General features: G+C 47.0%; 1 protein-coding gene across 6 annotated transcripts in view; it reads right to left on the bottom strand.

Annotated features, from left to right (window-relative positions):
- LOC111255248 (uncharacterized) overlaps positions 1-26865 on the bottom strand; it is a 171444-nt gene that overhangs the window by 7637 nt on the left and 136942 nt on the right. For 3 of the 6 annotated variants that reach the window (XM_086987148.1, XM_086987169.1, XM_086987164.1), the window contains 4 exons: positions 20554-20762; positions 12456-12547; positions 11990-12266; positions 2909-3028 (listed from right to left, as the gene is read on the bottom strand). In XM_086987148.1, coding sequence (XP_086843274.1) covers positions 2909-3028; positions 11990-12266; positions 12456-12547; positions 20554-20762 — 698 coding nt within the window. The remainder of the gene's footprint in view (positions 1-2908; positions 3029-11989; positions 12267-12455; positions 12548-20553; positions 20763-26865) is intronic. The other 3 variants (XM_086987157.1, XM_086987172.1, XM_022817005.2) reach the window with 2 other exon arrangements.

Raw genomic sequence — 26865 nt, 5'->3', positions numbered from 1 at the left:
TTCGCTCGGCCGCCGCTTGTCCTTTAGCTGTTCTGCTTCTCCGCGTCGCCAACGATTCGCTGTTAATTTTTGTTTCGTACAAAAAGCAGCAAGTAAGGCACATAGCTATTGCTATAGCTACTGCTGCCGCTGCTATCGGCAGGGAGACCTATAGGACAGGAGCATATCTCAGATGCGAACGACGGTTTCAATATTGACTTCAATGCTTTCGAGTTGCTTAGTGTCATTTCGTGCATAAGTAGCCTGCTTTGCTCCGGCGTTGATGACGGAGTCGCCTTTTGTCCCATGTTCCGTCTATGCCTATGGTCTAAGAACAGCAACAACGAAAACAATGACAACATGGGTAGCAACAGTAACCCATAGAAAAGCGGTAGCAACAACGACAAATGCCCTTTTCCTTTCTCTCGCTCTATCTTGGGTATCTGTCGCTTCCCACTCAACTGCCGACTCTCTTGCGTTCATTGGTTTGCATTCTTCGCCACTGTCAGCTGCGTATGTTTGTATACATATGCGTGTATGCGGGGGGGGGGGGGGGTATGCAAGTTCGTGCCTTGCATCTTGACTCTTCTTTGCGTTTTTCTCATCTTCGACATCGTCTGTAGCCTTATTCTCATTATTTCTTGGCTTTTTGTGTTGCTTGCTTTCCTTTTTGCCTGTTTGTGTGATCTTCACGTAGCCTCTTTTCTTTATCCGCCGCTGCCATCGACGCACTTTGGCTATACATACTCTACGCAGGACAGTCTATATACACACACGCACTTCTTGTGCTTTTTTCCTTGCTCGTCCGCCTGCATCGTTGTATGCCGGCTCTTGCTCTCCTCAGCTTCCTGAAGTAGCAGAAAACCTTCTTTCCTTTTATGGTCTTCGTTTGACCAAAAGCGGAAAAGTATAAGCGTTGTTGGCCGATGCATCCTGCGTTCATCCTGCCCTTGTGCGCCCACACCTTTTCCCGTTTCCCGACCGCTCAGTCGGCGTCGCCGCTACCGCATCAACCAGCAGCAGCTGCGGCACCGCTGCGAATATGACGATGGCGAGTCAGGCAAGCCGAATCTTTCTGGGTGTGAGCTTTGTGTGAGTAGGGGGCCACCGAGTTGGCCGCTGGTGTGCATATCACATTTGCGGGAACGCATCGAGGACGAGGGATGAGGGCTTCCGGTCGTCTGATCTTGCTGCTGCTGCCCATGCCGCCTCTGCCACTACTTCACGTGCATGGCCACGGAACGCTGCGTTCATATACAAATAACAGCGGCCCGCAGCCGCGCCAGTTTCAGGCTGCCAGCAGCGGCAGCAGCAGAATAGATTCTCCCATCGTTCGCTCTCTCTGGCGGTGGCGGTGCCGCTTCTGTCGTGGCTCCCTCTTATCTGCCGCCGCCGCCGGAGGCGGCTACCGTTCCTACAGAGCCAATTCTCCGTTATCCTCGACGACTGGCCCATGGCCCAACTACTCGTTTTCCTCCCCCCTCCACACTTTCCGGCTCTTTCCGCTGCCTCACTACCACCACTCTTACAGCTACAGCTCCTAGCTCCTGCAGCAATACTGCTGCTGCTACTGCCTACTTGGGTAAACTCACGGTCTGGGGCAAAGTGATGCCAGTAGCTTACAGAGCAGACCAAGTTTCCGACCGTCCGACATTGTCAGGGGAAACGCTATGACGAAGGGGAGGGGGCGATTCAGCCCATCCGTTCGGGCGCCAGAGCTCAGAGGAGAGCGGCCGGCAATGAAGGTACCGCCGGCTGCTTAGCACAAGCAGCTAAAACAGCAGCAGCATCAGGCGTAGAGAGAAGCGCGAGGGAACGCGGACGTCGGCAACAGCGGCAGCAGCACCAAGCAGGGTGCCTGAGCCAAAGCGAGCGGCAAGGAGAGGCCGCGACAGCCGCAACGACTATGGAGAATTCTTGCAAAGAGGAAGAGAGGGAAAAGGAGAGAGAGCGAAAGTGATGCCTGCCGACCTGGATGCGACAGGATCGGAGCCTAGACGAGCCAAGACGCAAGCTGAGAGGCGAGGAGAATCAGCGGGAACGGCGCCAGCAAAAGCAACGAGAGAGAGCGCGGGCGGCAGCGGCGGTGTGGCAGCCGCAGCAGGCCAAGGAGAAAAGCAAATCAATTTGTGGGCGGAGTCTGTTCTCCTGAGAAGGAGGGGCTAAATCGGAATGGCCGCCGACAGAGCTAGCGGAGCAAAGCAGTACAGCAGGGTTGCCTCTTTAGACAGGGGCAGCAGGACGAAATACGAAGACCAGCGCAGAGACGACCATAGACGGGAGAGCGTCGTCAGTCAGTTGATGGGACCGGACGCGATATAATGCTGCTTGGTTACTTATCATACTCTTGAATTTGCTATTCCTCGCATCTCCCTACTGGATCAGTCAGCCAGTTTCTTCACTTCTGGCCTTGTTTCGCTTCTTTGGCCAACAACTTCTGCTTCCAGCCAGTAAGAAGGGATGGTCGAATGGGGGAAAGAAAGGGGAAGCCTTTGTCATGGTAACTTCATGGTTTTCCTTCATTGTCGTTATTAATAACAGCACAATGTAGTTATTTCGCATTAAGGTCATGTAAGGATGAACGGATACATTTTGTAAAATTAATGCGTCATAGAGCACGCCATATATGTACAAAATAAACGTGATTGGGCGTTACGCTCATGGTAGACAGGTGGTTGTGCAAGAAGAACTGTAGATGAGAGGTGCAAATATATGATTATTAAAAATAACTGTACGCATAGGGATGCGTATTCATTGTGGTGTCTAGCTATGACTGCCGAATAAATAGACCCATCGATCTGTTGATGCTCATTCCTAACCGTCACTGAAAACCATCACCGAGAAAAAGGAAAAACGCTTCCAGACATAAAAGCGGCTGATCACCACTGAAGTAGAAGAACGGCCGGAGAACAGTGATCATGATGATTACCTGAGTCGTACGCCCGGGGAGATGCAGCGTCGGAGGCTATGGGGGCGGCAGGGGAAGCATTGGCGTAACGGGCGCCCAGTTCATGGAGGCCGACGGCTGTGAGACCGGGCATTACACCACCTGGCACCATAGTTTCGAAAAACGAACAGAATGACGAAACTCAAATGATAAGATTATAGCCGAAAAATGACATAATAATCTGCGTGGCAACAGCCAGGTTTAAGGATGTAAACAAATTAACGAAAACCGAATTAACCAATCACAGTATGAACAAGATAATATAAAAAGCTTATTGATCTATAAATGATCGTCAATAAAAATAATGTAACAATAAAAAACAAACAGCATAAACAAAAAGACATACATAAATTGACATGGAATGTTACTAAAGTCCATTCATTAATGTATTTTGCGCTATAGAAGGTGTCGAAAAATATACACAGTAAAAGATACTTGTGGTAAGAAGGAATTCAAAAAAATGCACAACATCAGGTACCGAAGTAAGGAACGGAACAATGCAACAAATAGGCAGCTGGCTACAACTCCGCATCAAGAAATGTTTGCAGCACATGTACGCTAGATTGCTCGGAGTCGAAATATTATGACCAAAAAGCTACAACGAATGCGAACCCAAAACGGCCGTGGGTTGAGGGCTGTGCATATCCGACTGTTAAAGACCCGATGACGGTAGTCAGAAGCGATTCGATCATGGAAGATCACTCGACAACAAGTCAAGTGAGGGTCTCAGATACTCCGGAGAATCAGCTAGAAACGATACGCGATAACATAGATACACGTCTACCTGTCTATTTATATATTAGATAGAACGAAATCAACCGTATGAGCAGACGCTCGTCAGTGGTATGGCTAGCAAGACGATTCGGTCATTAAAATAGTGTGTGCGCATTATCGATCACAAGGCGATTCATAAGCGAACAAACGTATCACGGTATTACAAGTGTTCCTTAGCAGTGCTTTGGTTCATCTGCCCGTCTGTTGATCATTTGGGCGACCCTTCGGGCAGCCCACACAGTTCAGGCCAAGCGTCTTGCTGCTTTGCTTCCGCTGCCGCTGCGGGAGCAGAGACAACTAACCCAAATTCGGTTCCTTAGAAAGATAGTGGAGTCTACCTCTCGTTTTCTGTCGGTTTGTCCTGGAGTTGCTGTCTGAATGGCTGTAGACACCGGTGACGCTGGCGGTATGCCGGTCAAGGCGGCAGCCATAACCGCACTGAATTCGAGTTCGGCCCCTCGTTCTCTATCCATTTGTTTATCTCCCTCGACTCGATTATTGTGCCTCCTCCTGTCCTAAGTAACTCGGAGGGACAGCATCACCCGCTGCGAGTGAAGGATGGAAGGCGAATATCTGCGTCAGAATGAGCCGCACGACGGAGGAACGCAATCAGGCCGTCGCAAATCGATTGGCGACGCGCGAACAACCAGTCAGTCGATTCTCGTGCCACTCACGCACTCGCAGCAATAGCGGCAACATCAACAGCAGCCGCGATATAGAGGAGATCAAGCCCTCCACGACGGCCGAAATTATATATGTAGAGTACGAGGTTTTGCTATCTCATAGAAGCCATCATTGTACTGCCACCATCTCTCGAGATGTACACAAGCGGGAACAGGAAAGAAGGTGCGTACTGTTCTACAGTACAGCCCCAATCACTCGCTGTTACCGTTTCCCACTGAACACTCCTTGAACCGATGCGACTAGGCAAGCAGCCGTAGGAAAATGGTAGTCAGCTAACATTCAGACTCAAGGTGGCCAAATTCGCTGTGCCTAGTGACAGAAGGCTCCATTGGTTACACAGAAATACACAACCGTGCACACACGCACGAGACTAGGTCGCAAGGGTACGTAGTTTAAACACACGACACTTAGCCTACCCTACATTGCCCAGATGATCGTGCAATGGGTCTGCGTGAACTTAAAACAGATCTGTTGGTGAAGACGCACTGTCGCGTGCACACTATTCCGTGGGAATGGCTAGCTAAAACAGTAACAAACTACCTGACATTAATCATCCAAACCACTTAGGAAATACTCTTTACAGCCGTAGTGATCAATAAAACAAGGGGAAAGTACATTCTGTATGTACGCATTTTCCAGTATTTCGAGCTTTACGTGCGGTATCGTCGTTTAGCATCACTCTGAGTGACTGGCCTATTCCAGCACGAAAGGCTTGTCTACGTCACGTTTCGACTCCAGACCACCTCACATCTTCCTAAGTTTAATAGACATTTACACATGCTGTCGTTTTATTGTCACGGCGCATCGTGCGTCTTTACAATCAATGTTTGTTGTTACTTTTCAGTTTTATTATGGTTTAGTGCTAGCTAATCTGCGATCGGCTTGTTCTCACACAAATCATACATGCGGTGGACGGAGGCACAGTTTCCTTCCTTTATCTGTCGGTCGGTCTGTATGTACGTATGTAATGTCAAGCGTGGAGAATTGTTTATTCTTTATTGAAGTAGCGGTGCGTCAAGGTTGTTGTTTGACTGCGGGGTCGAGTCTATCGTTCTTGTTGTATCTTGCGCGTTGCCAGACTTTCTTGTTCGTTAGGAGTCACGCGACCAAAAAACGGCAATACAAAAGACTACTGTTGCAACCACTAAAGGATCACTAGTTAGCCAGGGTTGGGCAGAGAGTCAGGCCAGGCAAACGAAGGAAATAGGACAGGCTATTGATAGTCGAAAGAACTGGACGAATTCGAGGGAGTTACATGCTGCCAACGGCGGCGAGTGCCAAAAAGACGCGACACCAGCAATACCGCGTTGTAAATAAAAAAAAAAAAAAAAGGTTCACATTTGAATCACAGAAAGAGCATGCGGTACTGATGCGGTAAACATAAACGACACAGCGAACAGCCGCGCAGAGAATCTGCACAATAATGACGATACAATGAACTATCAAGCGACATACCCATAGACTAGTACACCAACAGGAAGAACAGCTACCTCAGAACTGACGGAAAAATGTCGCCATAAGTTGGTGACGTTCATCTGTTATACTGAGGTAATAATCCACAATTTTGTTGGTAGGCGTCGAGTACAGGCGAGATGCTGTATTAAGTCCTAAGATTCGAATTTACAGAAGAGCGCTTATAGGCGCATACATCGTAAATCCGTGACCTTTGTGTTTCTAGTTTTAATCAAATACTAGTAACCGAAATTACCAGTATTTAAAGCAGCTCATGCTTTCGCCTCTTGTTCATGACGCTCTAATAAGAATGTCATTAGAGATAGGTAAAACCCATCAGAGACAGGAAAGAACTTCCCGTAATTGAACTAATGCAGCAAAGGTCGTAATTTCGTTCTATGTTTTATTTCGGTACTAATCTGGTTGTTGTCAGTAACAAATTGATTCTAATTGTTTTATTTGTGACGGTACACATCTATGTATTTGGCGCTGCTGAGCGTTGATGCTAGTACGAAGCAAGCCTGCGTTTATTCGCCGACTATAGCGTTCAACCGCCAGCAAATCTAGCAACCATTTTCCTCGCACTCGGGACAGAATGTAGTAACAGAAGGTATCGCTTGCCTTAATTTTTTCCGATCTGATGGGTCTGGGCCAGTCGGCCCAAATCACCCGCGGAAACATGCAGGTGCCGTGCATTGGCAATGGCACTGATTCTAGTAGGAGTAGGGCGCCCTAGGTGATAAGATTTTCGAGTTACTTCCGACTCGTTGGATGCGGCGATTTGCGATTGTTGGGTTGATGCAAGCTACCACTTCTCCCCTGTGAGCTGAAGGAGAAGAAGTCGAGGGGCGTGTCAGGCTCGCAACAATCAGCGCAGATTTGAGCTGAACTGAGAGCCGAGGAGGGTCACGAGATTCCCCTCGAACTGCCACCAGGTACCATCGTTTATGTCAAATGGTCTACCGTGAAAAATGGCTATTCATTGGCAAGGCATTTCAGCTTGCCCTTTCTGTTCCTGTAAGATGTGAAAATTTGTGTATAGCTAGATCTGTAACAATAATATGGTCATATTCTAAACCAGGGAGCATATTGGAAAGTCACGCCCACGATAGCCATATTCTTAGCATATCCATACAAAGAATGTCGCGAGAATCTGTTCTTATATTTAGCTTTTAATCAACTCGAAAGCAAGCAACCTTTTCAATGGTGTTACTTTTCTCAACTAAGACCGATTAGCAAGAGCTCTTGCAGTCGACCACAGAGATACAACGACGATATATCTATAATGTATCTTAAGAGAGCCTGGCATGGCGAGTAGTGGAACTTCGTTATAAAATTTAACATTTACCCATTAGATTGCACAAGCTACACTTCGACATTCTGACGCTCACCTTGCATTGTGCCCCATCTAATATACCCATTTAAATACAGTTTACAGATTGAGACACTTTGTGGTTTGTTGTTGGAACATACGGACATTCCCCTTTTGTAGACACGTCCGTTCGCCGGTCAGCTAACTGGTAGTTTTAATCGTGCTACCGGGCCTGCAATGGTCCTTCGTTGTTATGGAGTAGTGTGCTGCCTTATAGGTGCCATTAGGCAACTTCATCTCGTTTTCCTTCTGCGTGTTCTTCTCTTAAGGAAACACTCATCAACCAAACGCACTTCTTGGTAGTCAGGAGTGAGCCTTACAAGATGGTCCTACTACCACCACCGTTGCCGCTTCCGGAAACATTCGGAGCTACATGTCGCTGGTGTAGCAGCGCCCTCCATATACTGCATAAAGTTGAACCCCTTGCACTGTTGCAAGAAATTTCTTCATGAGGTTGCTGCCTTTGCCTATCGTTCCCCTTTTTCATTCTACTCCTCTTTTCCTTTGGCGTTGGTTGGGCTCGACTAGGTTATAGACTAACGATGAATAGGAGTCTCTCTGCCTTTCTGCTCTAAAGATTACGAGCGGCGCTGGCCTGAGTGAGCGAACGAGCAAGGAAGACTGAGGCGGCACTGAACGACGCGCGCACGTGCCGCACATCGAAAGTAACCGATAGGAATCGAGAAAGTGTCGCAGGCGGTGAGGCCTGCCGGCTGCTGGGTGGGGTGAGGGTTATCGCAAGCGAACATGTCTTCCTTCAATTAAACTCCTGCTCTCTCATTGGCAACCCCATTGACTTGAGTCGGGTCTACCAGACGTCGTCCTTATGACGAGAACGATGAACCCCGTCGGGGTGGAGGGAAGTGGCAGGAATGACAGGGCCACCGCAGCCCGCAACAGTGATAGAGAAGACTGCTGAGGTAGTTGGAGTTTGCCTCAACGCCGGTTGGCTCAGATCAGCTCGCCTAACCTCGCTTCCCAGGCTAACGAGCGATGCCTTTCATCAACACCATGCTGCTGCTTGGAGCAACCCCAGAGCTATTGCCCCTACCAACCGTTGGCCTACGGCGGGCAAGCTAGTCGCGGAGATGCCAGAGTTCACTAGTAGTTGTATTAGTGTTGGTGCTTGTATTAGGAGTGCCTTTGAGGACGGCAGAATCACTCGAGACAACACTGAAGGCGGGAGAAAAGTGGCAGGCCTCTGAAGGGGTTCAGGAGCTGAGGCTTGAGTTAGCCGCAAACTTCCAATTCAGCCTAATACACGTCTTAGACGTGTAAGTACACGTAGGGAACTCGTGATCACAGCTAACTGCTTTGAGCTAAGTAGACCAAAGCCAGCGCTAGTCGGACCTAAAGTTGTATCCTCTTTTTAATTATATCACGATGCAACAAAAGTGGAAAGTGTGCTTACCGCATTATTGTTATTTTTTGACTACGACTCGGCAGCAATGCCTGCTACAGACTTGTTGTTATTTTTCCAATTTTTCCTATATCCAGGCATTTTCCCAAAACTCAACGGTTAGTTAGTTGGTTAGACAATCCGTCGTCCATCGTATGCCAGTAGATCAAAGGGTCTCTGCTCAAATGCTTCTTCTCAAAGTCAAACGGCAATTGTAGAAACAACCGCTTTTGTCAAACGAAAGAGTCACGCTCAGTGCCTCCGTGTCTGTTGTTTACGCCTTCGTTAGCCCTATATCTTCGCTGTGATGTTCAGTTTCTCTAGTTTTGGACCACTTGAATTGTCAATGATTCATTGCCTGCCGGTTCGGAACAGCCCACAGATGTTTCCTTTCCGTCCGTTTTACTTTTTACCATGCAGTTAATAATAAAGCCGGTATCAGCAGCAGCTGAAGGTCACCTTACGTTTTCAGTTAGCTTTTTATCGCTATCGACCTATGCACTTCTATACTGAGTAAGAAACAGCAATAATCATAAGAGAATATACAATGCTTCGTTGTTTTTGCGCTCGGGGAATCGACAGTACGCAGCACTGACGGTAGCAACAAGACCGCATAGCGATACGTTGACACCCCAATCCACGTCGTATCAATGCGGTAAGCTTTTCTTTTTATTTCATGTCGCCGCTACTGATGTCAATGTCGGGGTCCACAGCAGCTGCAACCGCAAGTGACGGCATGCGGTCACTTGCACAAACCAACGCTGCACGGAAGCACCACAAAAATATAACCATTGTGTTTTTTCTTGCACAACAATGAAGACGATAACAGAAATGTGGGTAGTTTCCAATGCACCAACACTGAAGGGTAAACATGAATCGTAAATTCAAGAATAGTGTATAGCGGTACCGCTGCTAGGCTGGCTGATATTAACAATAATATATACGAACAACTAAGTAAGTTGGTGTCTCGGTTATTGCGTCTGTGTCTTGCTGTCAATTGGATATATAAGTTTGATAGGATATAACGCTATTGTGGGGCCATCGTGATAGCAGCATATTGAGGCTGCCAGCGTGGGGTATGTTGCCATTGATTTCAGCTGCTGTTGGTGGGGTATTGAGGTGTTAGGGCGTGGTAGTGACGAAGATGGCGATATAAAGCATGAAGCAAAAGAAAGAAAACGTTAGAGGAGAAGCATCCATGGGGTGACGGTGGGTGATGTAGAGGGCGTGAAGTGCGACAGACCGCCAACACTGTGATCGCCACCGTGGGGCGCCGTTTGTGGCTCCTCGATGGGTTGTAGCCGCGGCGATCGTGGCTGTGGTAGTCGTGGAATGGATCCCTGTGGCAGCGGTTGGCCTCCGGTTGACTATGGCCTCCGTTAGACGCGTGGAGACCCTTCCCAGTGGCTGGCCAAGGAAGGTCGGAAGGCTGGGGATAAGTTGAGATTGGTCGGCTCCCGCAATAGACCGACGACAACGGCCGAAAGCTCGAGAGTCAAGCAAGAAGGGCAAGCATTCAAGTCCTGCCGGCCTGCTTGCTTTTTCTCAGCCGCATGGGCACAGAGCTGCTTTTTCTTTGCCCCTCTGCTTTCTTGTCTCGTGCCCCAGGGACTCCGTCGACAAGAAAGTGCTTCTTAGTTGCCCCATCTTTGCTGTTTCGCTGGTCGGTTTCTACTCATCTCGGTACTCTTCGAGACGCGCGCACGCACAGAGAGACACACACACACACAAGCGAACACACATTTCCCGTCACCCACCGAACGAAACCTAAGCGGCTAAGAAGAGGCGGAAAGACAGCAAAAGCGCAAGCTTAAACGACCAACCGATCGACCCACCCTTAAAAATCTTACAGCTTAAGAAACAGTTTACGATCAGCCACTTTTTTCCTGTTCTTCTATTGGGGGCCATTTTACCTCCAGTTAATGTAAGTCCCGGCGTTAGGGCACCATCATTGCCAGTAACATTCCCTTACCGGTAATTCGCCCTTCATTTTCATCACTAACGCAAGTGTGACAACAGCCTCGGAGCGGGTGTATGTTGATATTCAAATTGTGATTACGTTGTACAAGCCGGAAACAATCTGCATTGATCAAGGCAGACTTTGGAAGTACAAATTTCATGTCGGAATAGCGCACGAAACACTTTTGTCGTCACTACAAACGTTCTAGTAGTGGTGAAGACCAAAGTCGACGAAGAGTAACAAACAAAAGCCCTAGTAGCAGTAACGAGGCATTTAAGTTTTCGCAGTAATCGAAAATATAGCAGTGTTGGGAATGCTCGTTAGCGGGTGCGTGTCTGGCCCAATGCTACTGCTATCTTCAGAAAATCGCTTCTGCAAACATACTTAGAAACATGCTATTTGAATAAAAGCGACAGCCATAAAGACGCTAATCTGTAGAGTCTGTTCATGTATGACACTAGTTACAATATGGTGGCTGTATAGGCTCCTAACGTGAGCCGACAAGTGAGCCCTAACTATAGAGAGCACCATTGGAAAATGGAGGCAGACGGCGTTGGTTGAAAAGATACTCGTTACTCAAATAGTAACATGAAGAGACAGTAAGGGTGACTTTTGATCGTTGGGAAAATTCATGTAGGCGATCGTGTTATGTTGGTTGAAAGAACGGCCGCATATTGTCATAGAGCACCAGGAAACCCTGTTAGACGAATGGGTTTGCTTCCGTCTGCTGTTAACGTTGCTTTAGAATGAGATGAGCGTGGCTTGTTCCGTTCGCGTCCATCTCCAGTCAAACGGCTAGGTACCGCGATAATGGGCTTCTTCGTCGTCATCTTCTCGTTCATCAAGCAGTCCTACGTTTGTTGTTGTTGTTCTCCCATTCCTTTTTCTTTTTGTTATTTTCGTTTGTAAGATAATATCACAATCATCCACAGTTCAGTCATAATGATCGACATGGTAGACAACGGCAGCTCGTGAACGAACTCTATCATTACAACATTAGTGATAAAATATATAGAAGTGTATATGCTTCTCAATATGTAACCCGTTTACGGCACGTACAGATTCTCGTACATTGGCGGGACTGAACACGTGCCTAATACTTCATACTAAGAAAAGACCACTTCGTAAAGCGGAGATTTGGTATCGCACACGCACACATAGCGTACAATCGTTCTCTCGATTGTTTCACGGGTGACTCATTTTTGCTTACGCGATTTTTGAAAAGACAACAGTGAAGGTTTGAGAAATATCGGTGCACTTCTATGGACGAAGCAGCTCTAACAACTGAAAGTTTTGTTAAATGCTGTGCGATTATTAACACGATATCGATAGACAAACACTCCTGTCTGACGGTTATTCAATTGTATTGTTTGCATGCACTAGATTCTCAGTCTCTCGTAATCCTTCTGTTCGAGTACCTACCTATGGGAGGCGTGTATACAGTTGTAGCCTGTGTCTGCGGTTGACTGGCTTGTTGTTGACCCGGAGCGCTAAGCGCCTCGAAAGGAGTCTGAGCGTCAACATCGGGCTTAGGCTCCGCGGGTGCTGCAGAGGTCGTTGACGGGCTGAACGCCTGATCGGCCGTGAATTGTTGCAGAGCATATGGGGATCCCGACCCACCCGAGGGAATATCATTGACCATCGCCGTTGCCGAAGGTTTCATATCTTCTGTTTTTGTTGACCACTTTTGCCACATCTGCTACCGAAGCCAAAAAAAAAGGAAAATTGAAAACAAACACGTCGCTAGAGAAAACAGGGCAGGTCAGCCAGAATTTATCACCTGACGACGATAATCTCCTTGTACTTTTTGACACACCGATAATATCCGAAAAAGTTTTCATAAGAAATCGATAATCAGCCTGAAAAGCCTCTGTGTGTGTCTACTCACGTTGGGACTGAGGCTAGGATATTGGTCGTTGTACTGTGTCGTCCTCGGCCGCTTAACATCATCCTCGAGATCACTCCGCACCTCACCGTTCGCTGTAAATAGAATCACGTAATAACAACAACAAGAAATACAACATAAGTAACACACACCAGACGTCCCGTTGACGTACCGTTCTCACACGATCGATCATCACTTTCAGCGTGAATCTAATCATAGCTGGCGTCTGTGTTCGGTTGTTCTAAACTGACCAGTCAACAGCCCCATTAACGTTGTTCATCACTTTCTCTTCCCGAACCGATATGCAAGAAAAAGTACAACCATCCGTCGTCCATCTATCTCGTATGGCCTCGTTTTTCTACATTGGACAGCTCGAGATACTGCAGCTGCTTGCTAAAAGGGCGATTTTTGACAGGATTGCACCTAAGCAGCGGCAACGCGCACAATATGCAAACAGACAAGTTCAGGTCAAATCAGCTCCCTCCACCTGAATTACGCCTTAACCCAAACACGACAGACACAGCACAGACACCAGATAGGACGAGGGGTTACACAGAGGCTCGTCCTTATGATGCTTCCTGAGATGAAATTCAGGGGGGCCGGGCAGGAAAACGTATGCATTGCTTTCTTACCCGTCGAAGAAGATCATTTCTCTTTCCTTCGTGCTCGCGCATTTGGCCTACACGTCCCGCCTAGTACGCTTCTTGCCCAACGAAATAACCTGTTATTGTTGATATTGCGGCTGGAGGAGCTGTAGCATCTCGAGCTCGGCCTTGCGCTATTTCGCCGCTCCCATTTTTGGGTTTCTTGCACAGGTATAGGATGGAAGTAATCATCGTGTTGATAGTGGCGATAACGCTAAAGTGCATGTAACACGTTACAATGGTTACCTACCAAGTATAACTAGTTTATCTAACCTGATTCGTCTCCCTGCATCTCTTCGTCGATGTTGATTGACTGCTGAGGCGATGATTAAATCAATAGGAATCGCTCACTAGCTAAAGCCAGCCACAGAAGACAATCCTGTGCCTATAACAGGCATGGCCTAATACAATCGAATTCGACCCCGACACGCTATGATGTGTCGTGTGGATCAGCAGGATTTCAGGAAGAATCATCACACTAGACAGGACCAGTTCGCTACAAGACGGAGCCGGGGTAATGAACGCAACTGACCAGAAATGCACTCAACTAACATAGGCTTCGCTATTAAACGCATTAGCTGGCTCCATATGGGCCCTTTTGTGCTGCAGTTTGATCTATTCACATGCTGTCCGGTGCAAGTATGGCTAGCTAAATGCAATAGACGGCTCGCGTTGAAGGAAGGAGATAACTTTATTTCTATTATACACGCCGAAAGCGAACCGCTGAGACGCCGGCCACTAATGGTGATCGGCACAGCTCGTGCCGAATCGATGCTGAGACGATCCTACCGGTAGCAGGCACTCCATTGGCAACTTAGCCGGAGCGGCGATCAACTCGCAGACGAGATCTTGCTATAATCCGCGATCGATGTACTGGTTCGCTGTTTCTTTGTCTCGGTTGAACAATCAAATAGAGTAAGCAGTCATATGCAATGTTTGGGGAAATGTCGCGATCACAATGGCCGAATTGTGACGAGATGATTGACAGCGACAACCAAATCGCTGATGATGCCTCGGCAGCGGGTGCGGTCAACTTAACAGGAACGACAAAAAGTGCCTTTTCACCCTCGCCCTTCTTCACCCGACCTCGTGTGAGAGAGAAAGAATGGTCTAGATAGCGGCAGTCAGCGACCTCGAACGTTGATACCGTCGTAGTCCTCGTGGTCATCATAACTCAGGCGCTCTGTGTGCAGCTAGGCAAACTCAATGCATGTACTAGCGCCTTTTTTCATCTCCGCTTTCGCCAGGGTTACTTTGTATAGAGCTCCTTCCTTTCGTTTTTCTTCACTCAGTTGCCGTCACTCGTCGCCGACTATGGCATCACCAAAGCCGTTGGCAGAAAAGCTAGCACTGCAGTTGAAAAAACCTGCAGATAACAACTCATTCCATGACTCTGACTTGTCTCCCGATGTACGTTGCTATAATTCTTATTCCCACTTAGACGTGTAGCGAGCTCTACCTTATCCTATGTTCCCAATGCTTAGCTGGGCATACGTTCTGTGGACTGCTAGCCCTTACATACAACAAGTTTTATTAATAAAACCCTGCCATCTAAACCGTCAACTCATGTTTTTGGTAAGGGTTATGCCGGTAAAAGGAATATACAGTATAGCGATAACAGGCACGGCAATATCAATCCCAAACAGTATTTTGATTATTCGTTTAACTGCGTTGTACTATCACTGCACCCACTGCAGGATGAGCGCACAATAGATATCACTGGCGAGTAACAACCTTCTTTCTATAATAGCTAACCCTTATGATGAAATAATCGATTGGATGAGTGGCTGAGTGACGTTAGTAAACCCATGATAATAGGAGCCAAATAATAGGTGCAAAGGTGACCGCGTGCCATGAGCACCCTGTGTCTTTTTCTCTCTGTTTTGCGCTATTTACTGGCAGAAGGGCGAGAATCAGTTCGCGGTCTCACGGCCCAGAGAAGAAGTCGCTGTCTGAAGTTGTTTGCGGGTCGCGGAGGAGACCGGCAAGATGACCCCTAACACTTGCGATCCTTCCATTGTTATGACCTCTGGGGATTGCCTCCGCTATCAATTGGCAACAACGGCCAGCAGTCCGGTGTGCTGTCGGTGGACTCTGGAGAGGCACTCCCGCAGATTCCTACTTTCTGCCACTGTCGCCCGGTCAGGCCGCCGTCCTGTCGGAGCCAGTCTCGGCAAAGAACTGCAAAGCCTGCACTTAGCCTGAGCTGAGCCAACACCCACTCCGAAGTCAGTGAATATGAGGATACGTACGAACAGCACAAACAGCGAAGTCACTATAAACATTGCTTCTCACACGTCACAACTCGCGGCGGTGAGATGCTATATGATTCCATTGCATAGGGCTGCAGCATTCTACATGCCGAAGAATTGCCAGGGGGAAACATATAGAGAATGCAGACAAAGAACGGAGGTTATGCGCATGAGTGTAGCGTTGGTAGTGATGCTGGCAGCGGCAGCCGCAGCGGTAGTGCAAAAACAAAACTTGCGGGTCGCCGCTGGCGCTTCTGCTTCCACTGCTTCTGCGCTAGGCGCCCGGCTGTGCAGCACGTGCTGCAATACTCCCGGTTTGTTCTCTCCTCGCCTCCTGAACTCCGACAAGAATTCCTAGACCCATGCCCGTCCCCTTGCATTTACCTATCCACATCTCATACCGTAGTGCCGCTAGAACGTCTAGTTTGCCTCCCCTGGTGGCAACCTTTTTCCCACTCCCCCACTCTGCGTCCGACAAGTCGACTCGTGGCGGAGAGCGAGCGTATGCTTCTACCGCCCTGACAGGCTTATCGGACTGCGCCAGCCGGCCGGCCAGCCGGCCAGCAAGCCATCCAATTGGGGGGCCATGTGAGAGGGGCACATCTCAACGCTGTGCAGTCAGTGCTGGTCGTTCGATGCTTGCACCCACTATTCGTTTTAGTCGGAGCTTCAACGAAGTTGGGTTTCTTACCCTGTTCCCTTTTCCTTCGCCCTTATTCCCAGTTCCCAGCCTCGACCGCCGCTTCCCGCTTCACTTACAGCAAGCACTCTCGTATTCTGTCAATGTCTTTCTATGATGTCTTCTCGCGTTCGAGCTTATTAAAGGAGGGCATATGTTTGCCCTTTTTATGGACGAAACGAGAAAGATGAGCTTGTTGAGTATCCAAACTCACTTAAAGATCGTCTGTAAGCTTTGGCAAACGATCGCATTCATAAACTGTACGAGGCGCTGGAAAGGCTTCGTTTACATCATCAGAAGAGCTATTACATGATCCAATACGTAACTATGGCTTGTCACTCTGCGAAGACGCAAAGAAAATGGAAAAAAACCGTCAAGGAATTGGTGCGCGCGGCCATAAAATGAAATATTGCCGTCAAACGTTTTCAGCTTCTGTGAGCTTGTACACATGTCAGTGTTACTACTTATGTGAGCGTAGGCTAGACGTTGCGAGTTCGATTTCGATTTCCTCTCTCAATGCACGGTATTCATAATGCCGTTTCTTAAGGGCGTAAGTCATGTAGCATTGGTGTTTTGACTGCGGTCGCGGCCTCCACTTTCGATAGCCATAAAGATTGGTGGACCGCTTCATCCAGCGGCGAATGGCGCACCTTAATCCCTAAGGCAAACAAATCGATCTCGATGCTTCTGTTATAGTGTGGCCTCTGTTGATCCACCCCGAAACTTTCTCCTTAGTCTAAGCAAACAACAGCCAAAACAAGCCACTGTATTTGGCTATCATTATTACTGCTTATTATGCTTAATGTCGGGGGCGAATTCTTAACTCTTGAGACGTCTCGGACACAAACGCCATGTTTTAGGCTTTCACTTCTAATTGTCCCATTTAGTTAACATATAGTTCTATTGCATACTGTGTACAGAAATTACAGTACAGACAGTCGATATCGAGCCATAAGTTTAATTAAACACAAAATTATTACTAATTAGACTCGTTTTGTCAATTTTATCACCACGTTTTGGTTTGTTTGGATAGATACGCAGAGAATTCTATTGGAATTGATAAAGGAGCGTAAGGATGCTTCAAACAGTCTATTTTTCCCCATCAGAGCGTGCTTTGTATCTCCGACGAGTTTTTCCGTTATATGTGAATTTGGAGGTACGATGTGGTTTCTATGTTCTTACACATGTACGGAGGCTCACATGTGTAAGAAGACCAAAGGAAACGTATCGAAAGGCCTACGCAGTAATAGGAATGGCCCCCCACAAAGGCCTCATTGTTCTACTAAGCTAGGTCGTGTTTTTGTCTGACTTCTTCCAAAGTCTCCTTCATTACAGTCTTAGCTATTCGCTAGGGTAAACTTAATAGTATTTTCTATCGGCACCCGATCGCTTTTCGCACCAGAGTGGGGTAGTAATTGTAACATTTTTCACTAGCTGAAGCACACACAGGGTTTCCGAACGATAGCACGGCCTCAGAAACCGTATCAGGCAGCATATCAATTGAAATAAACGAAAACAGTAGGTATTCTTTTCCATATTGATAACCTGGTCGTCCAGGCTTCTTCTTAAAGCTAACTAACTTCCCTAATGTAGAGGTGATTGGATTTCGTCACGAAACACAACGAAAATTGAATGAGTCTGCGTTCCAGTTAGATTATTTGTCGGCCAGCGTGCGACCGCAATATTACTTCATAAAGAAGCTGAATGCACGCGTAGTAGTAATGACAATCGTGAGCAATCTAGAAGGCATCGTCCCGTCTGCCGGTAAACGGAATTCCCCTGCTTGGCCTTTCTCGCGCGCGTTAGTTCCTGCAACGTCACTTACGTACATGGCTGTAGTGATAAATAAACTGATGAAAAAATAAATAGTCTTAAAAATTTTTATGATAATAATTCTATTATCGTAATAGCGGGGCGGGTATCACAACAATGATGATCGCAGCGTTCATAGTAGCGCCAAGGCGGTTCAAGTAGGTAAAATCGCCAAGACGATAATGGTCTTCGTGCGTTTCAGTCGTATTACAGCCGTATGTACATATGCATAGTATACAGACGAACTTGCAAATGGCGCGTGAGCAATTAATCTCCAGCTGACTGCTGCTACGCCCTGAGCTGGTGACGAAACTAATTTCGAATTAGTATTTCTTTCGAGAAAAGAGAGTCGCCGACGTCAGGCGGACGTTGTCGTGAGTTGTCAATCTCGGCCTATTTTTGCCTGCGGACGAGATCCGGTTGATTCGCCGCACCATTTTAACTACGAGCCTATTAGTTTGGTCTCAGTTCGGGGCCTACGTTGTCGAGGTAACCACATTTTGTTTGGCTGTATGGAAAATAATCGAAAATGCAACATTTGTAACAGTGGGACAAGAAAGAACAGAACAAAAAAAAAAAATAAATAAATAATTACAAAAATATATTTAACTCCCTGAGGCGCCGGCGGCCATAAACGTCAACACTCTGCCCTGCTTGGGTGTTGTTGCGGCTCTATTACATTTCCTTATCCGCATATTATAAATCAATAAGTGCGCACAATGGTGGCTAAAAAGCGTCGCGTATTTGCATCCAGTGAAAAATCGGAACGTACGTTATCTTGCCAGGTACGCTTTACAACAGTCTATTCAATTATTCGTTACCTAAATTCACCAACAGTTGTATTTAGCTATTTCGTACTTCTTGCACGGCATTCAACTGCATCTTCGAGAAGAGTTGTACAACGCTAGGTCCTATATCAGTTTATTATATAGGCCCGCTCAACTAAAACGTGACCCAATCTGGATGCGTGAATAAATTGGTTGCGACAGGTACAATGCACATGCAGTGAATGGATGGATTTTTAGATACTCAAGGTTATGTTTTCATTAAAACATATATATATATATATATCCTATACTAAGTTGTATTAATTTAAAATTTCATAGAAAAAAGAAGGCATTAGGGTGTGGCATAATAATGTCTACTCCTCACCAGCTCAGTTTCATTCGGCCTCCGATTGGTCAGAAGGAGCGGTTCATCGCCGTTCCTTTGGGGCAAAATGCAAGTTCTTTCAGCCTTAATGTCCCTATCTGTCGGTTCGGACCGGCAAAGTCGAGGAGCATTTCGGGTCCCTTGCTGTGACGCATACAAACTACCAAAGTATAAATCACATATTCATGATGCAAAGATCCCCATCCATCACACATAGTCAGCAGCCAAATCGGGGCTTATATGGTGGAAGTCGCATCGAGAACTTCAAGCTAGCCAACTAAAAAACGAGGTATATTTTATTTCGCTGAATCAACTACTCGGAGAACTGAAGATCAACAACTAACGTGACGATTGTGATATGTTGCGATATATAAAATGTGAGCCGAAAAGACAACTACGCGCTAGCTATAGCAGGGTTACGGGAACTATCTGAGGTGTCTATCGGCTGACTCTAGCTCCTAGCTTCCCAGAGCTCTCAGGCTAGTGTGGCTTGTTTCCTTCGCAATATTAATTTGCAAAAGCAAATCCAAAAGCCCCCGGCGGTTCCGTACCGCTGACTCTACCAAATAGGCCATCGTACGTAACCATGTATATATATATATACACAGCATAATTTGAAAGGAGTAGTCATTCTGAGCTGGCTTATTGGCTTGCTTGCAGAAGCGGCTCCGAACAGAACAGGCAATGGCTTGCCTTGGCTGATGATGGCCTGATAGAAGCAGAGAAGACGGGGGCTTCTTTTTTCACTTGGCTTGACACTACCGGCCAAAAAGCTTCAGCAAACCGATATGTCCTATGCCGAACGAGAGCTAAGCGCATGTGTGTGTCTGCATGTGCATCAACCGCCACTTCGGCCGTGGCCACTGGCAGACGTTGCTCGAATATCAAAATTTACCATAAGAACAACATTAATCTGTCGGGCCGCGGTTGATGCTGCTTTCGTGACCACCGCCTCCGCCGTCGTCTGACCGTGTGGTGACCAGACTTCGACTGAGCTTGAGTCAGTGAAACAGGCCGAGCGTACGGGGGGCTCAATGGCTGTGGGAAGAAACGGGGCCCGAGAGCGATTGAGAGAGACGTAGCTGACCCTATAGCGCTTATTTATGAATCAGGAGAGGTCAGCAATGAGTTCATAAAAGATAGTTGATGCCACAGGCAGGGAGTGGGCAATAAGGCCAACGCTAGTAGTACCCTGATGTCATGACAGATGCTAGCGGGTGGCGCACCGCGTGTGAAGGCAGCAAGGTCTGCTGTACTGCCTTTACGTTGCTGGTTAATCAGTCCTTGTTTGGCGATACGCTCGAGACAGGAATCGGTGGGTCAATACTGGCACCGGTTAAAGAAGGACTACACCGTCACTCCGAGCTACGCCATGATGTGCACACATATTCATTGCGAATAGCCAAAAGCGATGATGGCGACGATAAACTAACTGTCTAGTCAGGAAGATTCAGATTTTTTTTTTACAAAAATAGTAGTATTACAGAAAAGTGGTAGGCTAATCAAGATAAGCGGCAAGGTTACTTCTCCGAGCATTAGATGTTCTATTACAAACTACTTACAGTTAACGTCGGTTTGGTCGGGGCCGGAAATATTCTGTTGTTGACGTTTACGTTTGCCGTCGATGCCGAGGATACCGTTGATAGAGTACGAGGGCCGCGACGCGTCAAGTGATGGCGTCTGCTGAGGCGGCGACAAGGGCGCCGGAGAAGACACGTGCGAGTGCGAATGCGCCGCTTTGGCCTTCTCCGCCGCCTTGTTGCGCACAATTCTAAAGAGGAAAGGACGAGAAGAATTGAAAGTTGAGCAAATATGATCTAACAAAAAAGGAAATTTCAATCGCCGCAGCTACCAGGAGAGAATTTGAGTTAAATTTGAGCTATTTACGTTCTGTGAACAGTCACGAATTGCTTCCAATTAGATCAACATAAAAATATGTTTTCCGTCTATATCTTACAGCTTATCCCTAGCTTCACTATTTTCGTCCTACTTTCAGAAATATGGTGACAAATAATGTGAGCCGATCTATGTTTTTTCATTTTGCTTAGTTGCTATATATGTACGAAATAAGTACCCTTCTAACCCCTCTACACCCTTAACGTTTACCCCCCAAAACAACACACTCGGTGGCGATCTGGAGTATCCCCCTAAGAAGAAGCGTGCAGCCCAACACACATAATATATACACAGATTTAATTATCAGTCGCACGATGTGGCAGGGTTGTGAATGATAACATGGGGTGAGAGAATCGGAAAGGTCGCAATGTCGATAAGCATAGCAGCAGGGCGGATCACTGTGTTGCCATGAGATGAGTCTAGCGACCTCTTCCACTCGTGCTCAACCTTTCCGACAAGGCACCGCTTCTCAGAGGGGCCGGTCAGCTGCAAAAGTTGCTTGGAGCGTCGAAGCTTCAGCTCATAGACTGGTCGAACTCATTCTGCTAGCAATCTCATTTTTCTCGAGCCCTGGTTTTTCCCGCGTGATTTTCTTAAGGTATCGTCTGCACCTTCTGCGACGAGTTTGGGTGTGCCACAAGCTTGACTTTACAATTCATGACGATCGTTCACTATTGCCTTGTCCACATTCCTAACAAAGGATACAGAATCGTGGTCAAGTGCTCAAATAGCCGTTACCGGTATTGGTTTACTACTCAGCTATTTGAAGGACAGGCGCACGAAGGCCTTTTTGTCATGGCGGGCACCGAAAGAAAAAAGAAAGGAACGGCAGATTTGATCGCACCCGCTCTTTACTAGGAGGGCGTTCTTCATTATTTGCTTTAAGGCGCGTCCTCAAAAGACCACCGAGAAGCCGGCAAACATTTCCCGTTATTCTCCATTCATTGTGTACATTCTATCATGAATAGGTGCTATTCGAGCAAACTGAAGAGCCGATGATCAGAACCTGACCGGCGACCAAGCACTACATTCAACGGCGGCGGTAGCAGTGCGTATGCCGTTTTTCTTCACGGCGTGCGCGTGTCGATAAGAAACCATTGATCCTCAACTGGTCATCGACAAATAGCCTGTCTACTGGCCACTACGTGCGGCAGGGCAAGGCCGAAGACAACTACATACACGCAACATCGCAAACGGTTTGGCGCATGTACAAAGCAAACAGCGATTAACTTACTCCCTAGTGGCTGCTGATATTGCCTCGATTGCTTTAGCTGCTTAGACATCTAGGCAAGTCGTGTATTATCTTATTCTTTGTGAATTGTTAACAAGCAAGTAACGCTAAACTCACTATTGAACCCACCTTCCGCCCGTCCCTACCTCTTGAAACTCATCGCCTCTAAACAAGATACCTGCACTCTCCTCTGAAATTCAATTTGAGGGAACTTTTTGTTAGGCGCGACGAACAACACCAGCGGAAGCTAAGTACGCGAGTGTGTATTTATATGCCGATGCTCGCATGGCTTGAACACCTGCCCTAATCCTGTCCATATGCCTTCGTCGAAAATCCTAGATAACAGGGCGTCGTCGAGTGCACGCATCGTATATACACGAAATGCATGAAGGTGGATATGGAAAAGGAGATACCCTTCAACGATAACGAGGACCCGGCCAACTACGAGACGCATTGATACGTTTTCTGTGTATTCTTCAAAGGTGAAGATACTGGCGATACAAGACAGCAACAGCTTGTACGGAGGTGCAAATCCCAGCAAAATTATAGGCATTTGATATCTTTGTAGAATGTACACAGACGCTTCCGCCGAAAGTGAGTCATCCTATATAGAAACATGTAGTTATGACAAAAACACTTGTTCCCTCTATGAGTACTCTCTTATGTTGAAAGGAACCGGCACGGGCTAGGGCGACGTTTGCCATGCATGCCAGGCTACGCTGAAGCGCTGATCGAAACAAGGGAGGCAACGAATCCGACAAGTTGTACTGAGGGTTGAAAAGCTTAATCTATTCTCACGTTGTCGGCTGTCAACTACTACTATAGTAATCATCGTTAAGATCTTCTGGTACTGAAGGGCTCGCTCCTTCCACTATCCCTTTCTTCCAAGCAAGAGCGTAGTAAGTGTGCGCGATACTTTGCTACGGTTGTTATCGAACCTCGCACGATTGCTCCAATTGGGCGTTTTTGCGTTCTTCGCTGCTCTTTCTATGATGCAGAAGAGTAGGCAAGGAATAAAGGAAGGTAGCAAAAACCGTGTATCAACGACAGCTTTATGGCATGCTCATTTTTGCAGCTCCTGTGTTGGCCGGAACGGGGGTTGCTGCGTTGACTGAATACAGTCAGCTACAATCGACTGGCTGACCGTAGCCTACTCCCGAGGCTGTTCCTGTATATCTGCCTACGAGTATCAGTAGTCGCAATACTACCAGAAGCGCGGCTGCCGTTAGCGCTTCCCTCACACAATCGACGCTTAAGAGACTTTCACGAGGTTGTAAAGATGTCTTGGGGTAAAAGACAAGCCGACGACTACAAGCACTTTTCAGCAGTCAGCAGGTCCCTTCTTAAAGCCCGCCTAGCAAGACTTCGTTTGAACGAAATGGCTCCATTCACTAAATGGGAGAGAAGAAGTTGCTACTTTTAAACGGCAAGTAGATGGAAGGGCTCAATTGTCCTGGTGGAACGTCTTCATGTCGTAAACTATATATACTATTTAGTAACTAGCTTAAGGTGCAAATACGTACACCGTTTATACCACTAATGATGCTTGTTGTAAACACTTACGTTTGCATCTGAGCTTGTCTAATTATAGTCCCTTTGTAACCACTGACACCAGAGGACCAAGGTAAATTTTCAAAATGCGCAGAAAAGGTTAAACTAGATTGAACAAACTGAACTAGTGAACAAATATATAAAAAAAAAAAAAAAACATTCGAAAAAATAACTGGCACTTTTTGATATGTCTAATGCCTTTCGAAATACGCAGCTGGAGGGGGTCATGACCTCATTCTCAATGTTAACGTCCCGCACGAAAAAAAAAAACTTGAAAACGTACTGCTTCGAAAATCATCATATGTTATTGTATGATTACTTGAGAAAAAAATAGCGTTCCAGATATAGCTTCACCCTCGTAAATAACTGACAAACGCAATAAGTGCTTTCTGCGGGGTCTTATAGTCATTTCTAGCGAGCAAACGAATGGGCGGGTAACCGGCCAAATGATCAGACCTATCCTGCCGTCCATCGTGAGATTGCAATTCTATCAAGGTGATAGTCGTCCGCTAGTTTCGGTAGATGAGGGGCTGGCTATGTTTCTATCGACATCTGTATATGTGTAGACTTAGCGAATATCGAAGGATCAGCGAATATAGGCCACCCAAAGTAGACAAGATTGCGATCAGCCAAAGCAGGTAGATAGCCGCATTCTGAAGACTGTATCGCGCCGAGGACGATCTCAAACGACGGAGGGAGCGTTAGTATTCGTCCTAAATATGGTCTAGGGTTTGTCAGAGCACTTTGTTCTGTGTGGGGGAGGCCGTAGAAGAGGGTTGCCGCTTGGGAAAGATCTGGGGGGTTCGCAGGGAGAGAGACCGCAGAGAACAAAATCGATCTAGGGTGATAAGATGTTATCTGGCATTGGCCGCTTGGCCCTGCCGCGGCTGCCCTCAGCCAATGCCAGCCACAAGCCATCGGTGTGCATCTGGGCCACCGAGTATTAGAATGTATGTGCTTGAGCTGTGGCTGTGAGTATGAAGGTGAATGGTACGGGCACGTATGTGTGTCTACCAGTGTGTCTGTGAGTGCGTGGCTGAATGCACTCAGCACAATTGGATTAACCTCCTGGTAAGTTCTCTCTCTCTTTCACACTCTCTGCTAGCAGACGACAAAGGGGCTTCTTTTGAAGCGCTACTGTGTTAAGTTTCCTCTCGTTATCCGTGCAGAAGCATCCAACTCTACAACACAGTTGTAGTGTTTGCAGCATACGGAAAACATCCTGGGCTACTAACCGACCCAGACGCCTATGACCGGACGTTGCTCTTCGACGAAAGCGAACTGAACGCCGTCATTTTCACTCCTTTCTGCAGGTCTAGTGCAGAGAATGAAAGGGAGCCTGCCAACAAGCAGGCCAAGCGGAGCCCATCCTGGCCGGGGTACCTAAATCTAGTGGCCCATGCTTGTAGATACTTGTTATCTTCCTTGGCCTGTTTCTTCTCCTGCTTGCGCAATTCTTACTAAGCGGATTCTTAAACTCGCCTTGCCTTTTTCGCTTCTTGGTGGTCGTTTGCCTCAAGTCTTGGGCATTCCACAACCGCCTCCGCAACTCATTTCAGCTATGACGACGCCTCTACCGCCATTAGCCAGGCAACGACTATAGCAGCGGCGGGGGGCGGCTGACCCCTGGGTCATTGTAGCGCATATCGTAGCCATTATTTTATTCATGTACGAGCATTAAGTTAATGTAGGGACAGGAAAGAAAAGGTGTGAGTCGTCGAGAAGCAAGGCACGTTGGTGCTGTTAAAGAGGTCTTCCCCGTATCTTCATGCTAGTATGTATATTTATAGGTGTTCCGAGAAATGTCGCCGCTAATATAGACCGAGATGGAGAAGGACTGTACGCTCATGAAGAAAATAGGAACTACGAGTGAAGAGTGAATCAACATATTTACGTTAACATACGCTCAAGGCAGAACAGGAGCTTTCTCGTAGGTGGGCATGAAGTCGATTTCAACTGCGGATCGCAGTACCCGCTGCTCTTGAGATGCACCACAGAAACACAAAACGGGAGTGGGCAAATAAAACATGGAAATAGAAAAAACAGACCGGACAGATTGTTGTGGTCTAACACGACCATATCATGAAGCCGCGCGAGAATCTTTCATTGAGCTTCACATCGCTCGATGCCGTAACAGCTTCCGCAAATAGTGAGTTGGTGTCCTGTACCAAAGGAAGGGGGGGATTGGGGTAGTTTCTGTTATGTTGGCATCAACGACGTTTCTCGAGTTCAATTTCTTACTCTAACCTAGTTAAAGATTGTCTGGGATTTCTAAAAGGAAAGACGAAACAAGCTATATGTGATAGAGGCGACGGCTGGCCGTCGAGGAAATGGTAGATTTCTGTGGAAGCAGCCGCTGTAGCACCTGACCTAGTTAGGAGGGGCTCCGAAGTCTTATATTTCTTGTAACAAATCTCTGAGGCCATGCACACTGACAAACCTACACGAACTTTTCCAATCGGTATTTGTACACGTCGTGGTTTTTTGTTTGTTTGCGCAAACTTCACAAAAACATATCGAGATGAGTAAAAAAAAATATCGGGTACATTAAAGGCTACCACACAATAACAGAAATACAACGACTAGGCGACTAGACACTGGTCAACACGAGTTTCAACTGACTGCCAATGCTGTTTGTCTGTAACAACAGCAGTCAGTGGCTCAAGCAAACATGACTCGGCACGACAGAAGCAATGAATTCGGTTGCAACAAAGCAGTCTTCTTTCTGCCTTAGCAGACTCTTCCTGACACTCACGCATACACATGCGTATAGATAGGTAAATAGGCAAATAAGTACGCAGGCAAAGTGGCTCATGCATTCACGATCGGGAACTCGTCACACAGACAACCGTGAAGACAAGGACAGTAACAGAGAACGCAAAGGCACCAGAGATAGTAGGACGAAAGCCAGCCTATCGATGATCCTGCGAAAAGCATCAGCAAACAGGCACAGATCGCGCCTGAATCAACCCAGATCACAGCGTTAGACAATTCTGAACACATGTTGTCCTGTCATACACGCACAGTCACAACAAAATAGAAAAACCACCAGTTTGTACCATTTAAAGCTTTCGTGTAGATATTCGCTGGTTTTGAGGTATCCTATGGTCGCAGGGCGAACAACTTCCCCTAACGGTTATACCCAGAAATAATATGAGGTAGTCATATTGTTCTAATGAATGAACATTGCTTATAT

Source organism: Varroa destructor, unplaced genomic scaffold, assembly GCF_002443255.2.
Source record: "Varroa destructor unplaced genomic scaffold, Vdes_3.0 BEIS01000001.1, whole genome shotgun sequence".
NCBI classification, from domain to species: Eukaryota; Metazoa; Arthropoda; class Arachnida; order Mesostigmata; family Varroidae; genus Varroa; species Varroa destructor.
Note: the sequence above shows the minus strand (reverse complement) of the source record. Positions and strands in the feature narration are given on the sequence as shown.